The sequence below is a fragment of the Myotis lucifugus genome, unplaced genomic scaffold (assembly GCF_000147115.1).
Source record: "Myotis lucifugus unplaced genomic scaffold, Myoluc2.0 scaffold_1112, whole genome shotgun sequence".
In the NCBI taxonomy this organism is placed as follows: Eukaryota; Metazoa; Chordata; class Mammalia; order Chiroptera; family Vespertilionidae; genus Myotis; species Myotis lucifugus.
In genome coordinates this window covers 1-11,161 of record NW_005872160.1, presented here as the reverse complement: position 1 = coordinate 11,161, position 11,161 = coordinate 1, and the positions used below count along the sequence as shown (strand labels likewise).

The window sequence follows — 11,161 nt, the reverse complement described above, 5'->3', positions numbered from 1 at the left end:
TTCGGGGGGGTGGGGGGTCGTCCTGCCCAGGAAGGCCTGTCTCCCAGGAGGAATGGCGGTCTCGCCCCCGGGCTCGTGCTCACTGACCCTGCGGACGTCTCGCTGCACACAGCTTCTGGCGTCCGTCGAGTCTGGGCCGTGATGTCTGCCAGTGACTCAGGACAGAGCTTTGTCTAGGACAGTTTCCCCAAACACGGTTCTTTCTTTTTTATTTTAAATGTGCTTTATGGGTTTGAGAGAGTGGGGAGGGGGAGAGAGAGAGAGGGAGAAGCACTGATTTGAGAGAGAGAAACATTGATCGGCAACCCTCCATATGCACCCCCACTGGTGATGGAACCCATAACCAGGCGTGTGCCCTGACTGGGAATCTACCACAATCTTTGGTTCACGGGACGACGCTCCAGCTAACTGAGCCACCTGGCCAGGCCCAAACCGCTTTCTTAATGCAGGACTTGTCAGAGCCTTTACGATGCTGCCATGCCTGGAATTCTCCGAGAGAGTGTGACAGGAAGCGTTTTCCAAGCTTGTTTGTCAGCAGTGAGATGCATGATCTATGTATTCGGGGTAGGACACATCACAGCCTGTGGAACCGCCTTTGGAAGGTGCTGGTCCAGGTGGGGCAGTGGGAGCTGCAGGTAGTTCTGGGACACGCTTTGCAGAAGGCTGCGGATCATCCCGCTGGCCCTCCGGGGTGGAGCCTTCTTGCCATCCTTGCGTCATGAGGGACAGACCTCGGGCCTCCGGGCAGTGCCCCACCCCTGCGCTGGCCACACCTGGTCCCAGGGCCCTGCCAGGGCTGGTTCGGTGGACGATTTATTTGATTTTATTTTATTGATTTTTTACAGAGAGGAAGGGAGAGGGATAGAGAGTTAGAAACATCGATGAGAAAGAAACATCGATCAGTTGCCTCCTGCACACTCCCTACTGGGGATGTGCCCGCAACCAAGGTACATGCCCTTGACCGGAATCGAACCTGGGACCCTTGAGTCCGCAGGCTGATGCTCTATCCACTGAGCCAAACCGGTTAGGGCTCGGTGGACGATTTAAATCTGGCTCCCCACTCATCAGCTGTGTGAGCTGAGCCAGATTATGTGCCCTGCCTCAGTTTCCCCATCTGTCGTCTAGGACAGAGGCAGCCGCCACCTCGCAGGGGTGCCGTGAGGGTAAAGTGTGCCATGTCTGGCCAGGGTCCGGCACGCGGCACTCGATCACTAGGTAGCGCTGACCGGCTGCGGCCTGGGTCAGCTTAGCTCCCGTCTTCCAGGAGAAACGATCCTAACTCGTTCTGCGAGAGGACGTCTTGGGCACTGGCTGCTTAGCACCGAACAAGACAAAATCCTTTCATCGCCCAACAGCTTCCCGCTTCCAGCCCCCACACTGAGCTGCTGTGAGGGGCTCCCTGTACCCCAGACTTAACTGCAGGGGACCCTGCCCACCTGTCCAGGTCTTTCCAGTCACCCCTCCTCCTCTGTCCCATCCACCCACATCCGGCCGCGGCCTGAAGGTCCCGAAGGTTCGCACTCATCTTGGTGGCCGAGCCTGCTCTGCCCACCCCTCCCCTCCTGAACGCCCCCAACCCCCACCCCCCGGCCCAGCGCAAAGCCCCTCTGTGCCCCCACCTCCAGGGCGGGAGGCATGCGCCTCTCCGTGAGCCCCTCACCAGCCTCCCGTCTCCTTCCCCTCCTTGGCCGTGTCTCTTGATTTCTCTGTACTCGTCGCTGAATGTGTGCACGGAGGATCATGTCACAGGTCTCTGGGTGGGCTCTGGCCTGCTGGCCCGTGTCCCCAGCACCCAGCAGAGGGTGGCACGTGGTGGCTGCTCCGTAAAACCGAGCAGAAGGATTGTGGAAAGGACCTCGCGTCCAGGAGTAGGGTGGGCGGGGGCGGGGTTGCGTGTCCAGGAAAGCTGGGTGTCAAGGCTGAGGAAGTTCACAGGTGACAGGTGTACAAGCGCCGGCCTCCCGGGACCACGCCCGCGGACCTGTTTACTGAAACTGGGAGGCTGCGGCCTAGGCAGCCTGTTTTCCATCTTTCATGGCCCAGGTGGCGCCCAGGGCACATTTAAAAGTCCAGTGACCTCCCTGCCAGGGGTCCTGTGGGGCCTGGGTGGGTGCGTGCACGTGGCTCCGTGATCAGGGATGCAGTTCCTTCTTCAGCCGGGAGAGTTTGGGGCGCAGCCTCATTAAAACCAGGGGTTATTGTAAGAACATTTCGTTCTAAACACCAGCTTTTTATTTCAGTAAATAGAGGTGATTCGGGAAGCGTTTCCCAAAGCCAGGGCTGGACGCGTCCCATCGACCCGGGCGGGAGCTGGTCTCAGGCCCTGTCCCTTTGTCTCAGGGGAGCTGGTCTCAGGCCCTGTCCCTTTGCCGTGGGGGGAGCTGGTCTCAGCCCCTGTCCCTTTGTCTCAGGGGGAGCTGGTCTCAGGCCCTGTCCTTTTGTCTCGGGGGGAGCTGGTCTCAGGCCCTGTCCCTTTGTCTTGGGGGGAGCTGGTCTCAGGCCCTGTCCCTTTCCTGGAGGGAGCTGGCCTCAGCCCCTGTCCCTTTCCCGGGGGGAGCTGGTCTCAGCCGCTGTCCCTTTGCCTCCGCAGTCTCTCATCACCTTCGTGAACAAGCACCTGAACAAGCTGAATTTGGAGGTGACAGAACTGGAGACCCAGGTGAGTGTGTTCTGGGTGGGAGGGCTCCCATCCCAGGGGGCCCCGTGAGCAAACCAGATGCCATCGCTCTCGTCCGGCAGGAACGCCACCCCTGCCTTCGCAGACCCTCCGCCTTTCTTTCCTGGGGCCGTTAGAGCAAAGCTCACAAACTGAGTGGCTTAGACCATCGGTCGCCAACCGGTGGTCCGCGGACCCCTGCTGGTCCGTGAGGTCGGAAAGGTTGGCGACCGCTGGTTTAGACAATAGACATCTAGCCTCTCCCAGTTCCGGAGGCGAAAGTCCCAGCAGAGGCAGGGCTGGTGACCCCTGCAAACATTTTTTAATACTGACCCAAGCCGTGTTCTGGGTCGACAGTATATATATATATATATATATATATATAGTTGTTATTAATCCTCACCTGAGGATAGTTTTCCATTGGTTTTTTTAGAGATAGTGGAAGGGAGAGGGAGAGACACAGAGAGAGAAACGTTGATGTGGGAGAGACACATTGATTGGTTGCCTCCTGCGCACACCCTGGCCGGGGCCTGGGGTCGAACCTGCAACCCAGGTGCCTGCTCTTCACTGGGAATTGAACCCAAGACCCTTCGGTGCCTGGGCTGTTGCTCTGAACACTGAGCCACAGGCCAGGGCTCTTTTCACGTTTGATGTCTCATGTTAGTGATGCGTGTGACATCTGCAGGGTTTTGTATCCGATAAGGCAACATGGATACCGGTACAGAGAGGACTCATCTTGCAAACAGGCAACGTGCACGCACCGCACCGCTGCACACGGTGCAGACCCTACGTGCGTCTTCTCTTCCGCGGGGCCGACTGAATGACATCTCTGGACTGGCTTCCTTGATGTCAGAACACAGCATAGAACACGGGGGCTTTAGGCTGTGAGGGGGGCCGCATCGCTCGCCTCTGAATTGGTCAAGGGTCCCCCCCCCACTCCCACTCAAAACGCAAATAGCACTGTGGGATGAGTTCCCAGCGGTCGGCGGGCGTCAAGACAAAATATCATTTCCCCGGGATTAGCGGCCGGAGTCTGGAGCCGCGAGGCCTGGCTCCGGCTCCTCACGCAGCTGATCCGCTGAAGCCGGCTGATTGCATTCACTCCGCTCTCGCTAGTTTCTCATTTGCTTTTCTAATTAAAAAAGTAATTCAGGTTCATTGTCGGGAAGTCTGAGACGGCAGATAAGCAGAACAAAGAAAATCCCTGCAATGCCATCTGTGCCAGGGCTCCTTCCAGACCTCCCTCCTCGCGGGCCATCCTCGCGGGCAGCGGGTCTGTGTGGGGAAGCGAGCGCCGGTTTGCGTGTGGATTGTGTGCGAATGCGTTGATTATTTCAGCGCCTTGCTATTGTGCACACACAGCTGCCGCTTACCTGCTGTCTGATAGGTTAACGGTGCAGAAGTATACGAACTGACAAGCAGAAACCCTCCCTCCTCCCTCCCCTCTGTCCCTCCATCGTCCTCTCCAGGGGTCACTGTAGTTCACGGTGCGATGGACATTTTTCTAGGTATTTTATGTCCATAAATGTATTTCCTAGATGGCACTGGATCACACTGCACAGCTGTTTGTAATGTTTTTTTCCCTTTCAATATATTTCTATTGATTTCAGAGAGGAAGGGAGAGGGAGAGAGAGAGAGAGAAACATCCATGATGAGAGAGAATCATTGATCAGCTGCCTCCTGCACGCCCCACACTGCGGATCCAGCCCGCAGCCCGGGCATGTGCCCTGACCGGGAATTGAACCCTGACCTCCTGGTTCATGGGTCAGTGCTGACCCACTGAGCCACACCGGCCAGGCCCGGTTCCTCCTCTTGAGTGGACATGTAGCCGTGCCGCTCCGTGCGCGAGCCACAGCGTCACCACGTGTTTCCTGCAGTTCGCAGACGGCGTGTACCTGGTTCTGCTCATGGGCCTGCTGGAGGACTACTTCGTGCCCCTGCACAACTTCTACCTGACCCCAGACAGCTTCGACCAGAAGGTACGCGTGTCTCCGCCACACGGTTAGGGGCCCCGCAGCCCTCTCTGGGGCCGGGCGCTCTGCAGACATGAAGCTGCACCACAGGTGGCCTCGCGGTTCCACGGGGCCCACGTGAAAGAAGGAAACCCGACGCGGGGCCGGTGCCTTGTTCTCTCCCGGGTATTTCCCGCCGGACTAGGTCGTCCTTAGTAATCGTGGTCAGTGTTGGTGCAGTTGCCCGCCCGTCCCCTGTACCTGCCACGCGGGCGTCACGGCTGGGTCCCCTGCTGCTCCCCCAGCTCCCAGGTGCCGAGCCCGTGGCGTGGCCATGGGGCTGCGGCCTCCTGTCCCCCGCTCTTGCCCAACCAACACAGTCCTGTTTTATTCCTATGAAAACAAGGCATCTTCTTTGAGTATATATACAGCTATATATGTATTTTCATTCCTGTGGATCGTGTCTAGCAAAATTCCCCGAATAGGATTGTTTGGTTCAAGGGCCTAGCCTTGACGTTGGGTTGCTGGCTCTCCATCCGTGCTGCGCGCTGGGGGGCCGGGCCGTTCGCCTCCGCCTGGGCCTCCTGAAGTCCGGCCGCCGCAGCATTTAGTCGCCTTGGAAACTTGGCAAATGGACTGACCATACTGCTTTGGACGCATGGGCATCTGTCATGTCATTTCCCCAAAGTGCTAGGCCCACGAGTCAGAGAGGCGGGCAGCCAGGGGAACCCTCGAAGTCGAGCCAGTGCGTGTCAGTCTGCCCGCCGCACCTGGTGGGCTGCTGGCGCGGCCATGCACCCATCCGGCCCCGCGCCGAGATGGAGCAGTGAGTCCACGTGAATGGGAGTGTGAGGGAGAGGGCAGGGGACCCATCCGGCCCCGCGCCGAGATGGAGCAGTGAGTCCACGTGAATGGGAGTGTGAGGGAGAGAGCAGGGGACCCAACCGAGCTGCGGAACCGGCAGGAAACGGTGCCGTGTGACGTCCCGGCCACGAGGGCCCCGCTGGAGACGAGGCTCGTGCCCTGCGGGCCCGGCTTGGCTGGTGGCAGAAGCATTGCTGGGGAGAGAGTTTTTCTTGGTTCAGAGGAATGAGACCGCTGGGGAGAATGGCGAGGCTAGCAGGCGGCCTGGGCGAGGCCCTGTGCCAGCAGCTGGGTGCCGTCCCCCTGCCCCCTTCCCCTCCGACACCTTTGCTGCCCTGGCTGAGGAGGAGGCCGCTCCTTCCCGTTCCGTTCGCCTTCGCCTGTGCAGGGGAGCTGGCGGGGAAGGCTGCTTTCGGTTCCCAAGTCAGGCTGGTGCCTAACCTGACTCTCCCTCTCCCCATCCTGTCTCCGCCTGGACCCACGGCCCGCTGTGCGTGTGCCGATGAGCCGATCTGGATGGTGGTCAGCTGATGGCTGGGGGCGGGGGGAGGTGAAGGGCTGCTCTGCGCTGGGGACAGGGCCCAGGGCCCGGCACCTCTGGGAAGTGACTTGTCTCCTCTGAGCCTCGGTTCCCTCATCTGTAAAATGGGGCCACTGTCACTTCTCATCCTGTGGATGTGCCAGGGCCTGGGGCAGACACACAGGGACCCCGAGCCCCCAGGGACAGGCTCCCTGCCTTCACCCCTGCGTCTCCCAGCCGCCCCTGATCACTGGTGAGGGAGGAAGGACCACTAAGTGAGTCTGTGCTGCCTCAACAGACGTCTGCCCGCCGTGCCCTGGGCCGGGTGCCCTGGGGCCTTGGTCATTAGAGACCACTCTGTCCACGCTGGCTCCCTCTGTCCTTTCGGAGGAGCGTGGGGGGAGCGGGCGGGCTGGGCAGCGTGGCCCCGGCGTTAACCCCGCTCCCTTGCAGGTCCACAACGTGTCCTTCGCCTTTGAGCTGATGCTGGACGGGGGGCTCCAGAAGCCCAAGGCCCGGCCAGAAGGTAAGGCCCCCCGGTGCCCTGGGGAGGCGGGTGGCAGGGAGGGTGGCCAGGCCCCGAGGTGGCTGGGGGCCCCCTGAGGGCAGACTCTGAGCGGGTGGCTCACAGGCCGGCTGTGCCGACCCCGGGTGTCCATGCCCCGTGACCCGTGCCCCCGGCTTTGGGGACCAGGCGGGCTGCGCTGAGGGAGCCACCAGTGCCCAGTCTTTAGTAACCACGTGACCCGGAGCCGTGGCCTCTGCCACGGGCCTCGGGGTTTATGGCGTCTCGGGGCCGGTGCTGGGGCTGGGATTGCGTCATGGCCCAAAGGACAGCAGAGGCTGGCTTCACTGCCTGAGAGGCTGTCGGGCGGTGTCCCCATGGCCAGCGAACGGCGATGCTCGTGAGCAGGGAGGCGGCGCGTTCACGCCCCATGAGGGGCTGAGGCCAGGGCCCGGTGAGGCCCCCTCGCCACCCCTTCCCGGCCGCTGTGTCCAGTGGCCCACTCCAGGGTTCTCCGACTCGAGGGGGTGTCTGAATCCCAGAAGGGCTTCTCCAAGGACAGATCCTGATTCAGGGCTGAAGGATGGGCCCAACAAGTCCCATTTGTAACAAGTTTCCAGGTGACGCCAATGCCCCCGGTCCGGGGAACCCACTTTGAGAATCACCGTCCTCAGCCCAGCATGAGCTCTGGGCGGGATGTGTTCATTCCTCTCCCGATGCCCATCAGGGACAGGAAAGCCATCCCGTGACCCATGAACCACAGCCCCCTCTCCCCCCCACCCCCCCGCCCCCTGGCCAGGGCACCTGTCTGAGGTCACAGGGTATGCGAGGACCAGAACCCGGTGCTTGAGTCCCAGGACCGGGTGCCCTTCCCACCACCGCAGGCGCCCGCACTTGCTGGGCCCCAGAGGGAGCTGGCATGCCCCAGGGTCCTGGGCAGGCCACACCATGTGCCCAACTTCGGGGGGGGGGATGGCAGCTGCCACCTGCCCGCCCCAGGAGGCCGGCCCCGGCACCCGTGGTCCTGGCACTGGTGAGCCCGTGGTGTGTGGTCCCCAGCGAATGTCCTCGGCTGCTGTAGACCCCACTCCACGCAGACGTCGCCGGTCATCACACTAGTCCCCATGCGAGTCCCAAGGGGATGGAGGGGCACCCGTGCTGGCCACCCCAGGGCTCATCGCACAGGTGGCGACCGGGGGCTCGCGGGAGACCTGTGTCTGGGATGCGCTGCCCAGAGCGGCCCGGGTGGTGCTCCGCTGCAGCCACGCCAGGCCCAGGCCCAGGCCCAGGCCCAGGCCCCAGCGCCAGCCAGGCCCCAGGTGCGTCTCCCTAACGCTCCTCCCTGCTTCCTCTGCAGACGTGGTGAGCCTGGACCTCAAGTCCACCCTGCGGGTCCTCTACAACCTGTTCAACAAGTACAAGAACGCAGAGTGACGCGCGGCGACGTCCCTGCGCTCCCCACCAGCCCGCCCTCTCCCTGCTCCCCCCACCTTCCGGGGTTGTCGCCCCGACCTCCTGCCCGTGTCCGTGTCCATGAGCTGCAGGGTTCTGAGGCCTCGCTTCTCTGGGCTCCCGGCTGAGTCATCAGCTGTCGACCTGGATCAGACGATGAAAAGGAAAAACGCCGGAACCCAGGCCCCTCAGCTCCGGGAGGGGCGCCCGCGTTCCATCTGACGGCACAATTAGGGGTTCCAGGCATCACCCGGCAGCTCGGCCATCCTGGTGGGACCTCCTGGGAGTGCACTTCTTAGTAAAGAGCGTTTTGCAGTTTTAAAAACTCCACTCAAGTCCCAGAAGCCTTTGCTGTGGCAGGAATGTCCCCCCACGTTCCTGCTTCGTGGCCGCTCCGTGTTGTGTTCATCTCGTGTTTGCACAAACTTCTGAGGCCCAGAGGCCCCGCCGCCCGCCGCCCAGGGAGGGGGACCTGCCCAGGGGACGCCTCTGCTTCTGCTGCCGGTGGGAGCGGGGCCGCGGGATGCAGTTTAGAAACGTCAAAAGCAGGTGTATCCCTTCGCTCCGGCCGCGACAGAGCCGCAGACTGGGCAGCTCCGACGACAGAGTTTATTCTCTCAGCCCCGGCCCGGGAGCCCGAGCGCCAGGCGGGCAGCGTCGGTTCCTTCGGAGCCTCCCTCCTTGGCCTGCAGACACCTGTCCTCCCCGGTCCTCCCGGGCGTCCCTGTGTGTGTGTGTGTGTGTGTGTGTGTGTGTCCTGGTCACTTCTTATAAGGACCCTAGTCATGCTGGGCCACCCCCAGCCGTGTGACCTAATTTCACCGGCATCACCTCAGGTTGCCCTTTCCGAGGCCCTGGGGGTTAGGGCTCCAGCCCGTGGGTCCTGGGGGCCACGGCAGCCCCTCCTCGAGGGAGCGAGGCTTTCCTCTCGATCCCCGAGTCTTGGCACTTCCCCTGGGGCACCTGCAGGAGATACTGCTCACTCGCCTCTGTGCTGCTCACCCCCTTGCTCACCGTGGCACAGGGGAGAGATGGGGAGGCTCCGCTGGGGCTCCGGTGGCTGTGTGCTGGGGCTCAGCCCCCAAACTCGGCCCCAGCGCCCCAGCCTGGGTTTATGATGTGCGTGCGAACCCCGGGGCGGCCCCTGCAATCAGCCTCCTCCCCCGTTTCTCTTCGGGGTTCGCCTTCTGCAGGAGACAGGCTGTGGAGAACGTGGCTGCTGTTCAGTGGGCTGTCGCTGCTGGAGATTTGGGAAAGGGGGCAGCATCCCATCTCGGCCGGCCGCATGCAGGCTGGGTGGGCTCAGGGCCTGTTGATGGAGGTGGCTGCCAGGGGGGAAAGGAATAAGTAAGATGGCATTAGGTGGTCTCCGGCGGGGTGCATGGCATGGCAGGGCGGTACTGGCACGTGGCTGAGCTGGGACAGTCAGTGCCGCCTTCATCACAGCCCCTGGGGCGGGAGGCCCACCCACCTGGCGTGCTCACCCGTCCCTGGGGCCATGCGGGGAGGAGGCAGCCTTGGGCGGCCTGCCCGGTGGGCAGCTCTGCGGGTTCCTCGGCCACGTGGAGGCTGGTGGGAGAGGGAAAGGAACAGTGAGATGGGGAACGGACTCCCCGGCGATCGCCTCGCAGCGCTGACTGAGCCCATGGTTCCCGGGAGGGTGTGATATTTCACCGAATTAGTTTTCCGAGTTGGTTCAAAGGTGTGGGAGTGCCTCACGCCTGCCAAGGCCCCCCTTCGGCTGCACCGTGTCATTTTTCCTTGTTCCACTTTCCAGTGTGAGTCCAAACTCACAGCGTGGCCTGGACGGGTGCACTGGGGGCCCGTCCCAGGCAGAAGTCGGTGGCCCTGGCCCCTGTGGCTCGGTTGTTCGGGCATCGTCCCGTGCACCCAAAGGTCCCAGGTTTGGTTCCCCATCAGGGTTCAGTCCCCAGTAGGGGGCGTGCAGGAGGCAGCTGATGGGTGTGTTGTTCTCACATTGATGTTTCTCTCCCTCTCCCTCTCCCTCTCTCCCTAAAAATCAGTCAAAATAAGAAGGGTGAGCTCTGCTTGGGGAATGAGTCCTTCGTGTGATCAACCCATCATCGTCTCGTTGGCTTGGGGATGTAGTTGTCCGGGCGTGAGTTCAGGTCAGGGAAGCTGGGCGTCTTCGGGGTTGCACATGCCCAGGGAGCGGCGTTTCTCCATCGAGGGGCTCTCAGCACAGGAACCCAGTGAGTGCCAGGCCGGCTCTCCAGGCCCAGGGGATGCCCTTTGTCCCTCCCCCCACCCTCTGGCCTCGGGCGCCTGCCTGAGGCTCCGTTTCCCCTTTAACAACCACAGGGATTATGCAAGCGCCAGCCCAGCGCCTGCCCCGCGTTTCAATTGGATGTGACAGAGAGCTGTGCTGTTCTAAAGCAACGGGATCCTTCCCCCTCCCCTCTGTGGGCCAGTGTTTTATTGTGTTTATAACCGTTTCAAGCACTGTTTACTTTGGGTTTCTGGATATTAAATAAAAGCCACTCAAACCCCCGCTGTGTTGTTGACCTGTCTGCCCTCGACCGCTGGAAGCCGACACTTTCCGTGTGTGCTGGGGGCCTGCGTGCCCCAAGGCTCCGAAGCCGGGGCGCATTAGGAGAATGCCGTGTGGTGGGAACAGGTCGCTGGGATTCTAGGAGAATGCCCTATGGTGGGAACAGGCCGCTGGGATTCTAGGAGAATGCCGTGTGGTGGGAACAGGCCGCTGGGATTCTAGGAGAATGCCGTGTGGTGGGAACAGGCCTGGGATTCTAGAATGCCCTATGGTGGGAACAGGCCGCTGGGATTCTAGGAGAATGCCGTGTGGTGGGAACAGGCCGCTGGGATTCTAGGAGAATGCCGTGTGGTGGGAACAGGCCGCTGGGATTCTAGGAGAATGCCGTGTGGTGGGAACAGGCCGCTGGGATTCTAGGAGAATGCCCTGTGGTGGGAACAGGCCTGGGATTCTAGGAGAATGCCGTGTGGTGGGAACAGGCCGCTGGGATTCTAGGAGAATGCCGTGTGGTGGGAACAGGCCTGGGATTCTAGGAGAATGCCGTGTGGTGGGAACAGGCCGCTGGGATTCTAGGAGATGCCCTGTGTGGAACAGGACCGCTGGTGATTCTAGGAGATTGCCGTGTGTGGGAACAGGCTTCTTGGGATTCTTAGGAGAATGGCCTGTGTGGAACAGGCTTCCTGGGATTCTAGGGAATGCC

At 61.6% G+C, this 11,161-nt stretch overlaps 1 protein-coding gene across 1 annotated transcript in view; it reads left to right on the top strand.

The window, feature by feature from the left end:
• Positions 1-10,461, top strand: part of LOC102438293 (beta-parvin) — a 30,867-nt gene extending 20,406 nt beyond the window's left edge. Inside the window, exons 4-7 of the mRNA XM_023748065.1 lie at positions 2,500-2,659; positions 4,534-4,635; positions 6,446-6,518; positions 7,855-10,461. Of these exons, the coding sequence (XP_023603833.1) occupies positions 2,500-2,659; positions 4,534-4,635; positions 6,446-6,518; positions 7,855-7,931 (412 nt within the window). The 3' untranslated portion in view covers positions 7,932-10,461. The remainder of the gene's footprint in view (positions 1-2,499; positions 2,660-4,533; positions 4,636-6,445; positions 6,519-7,854) is intronic.
• The last annotated feature ends 700 nt before the right edge of the window (positions 10,462-11,161 follow it).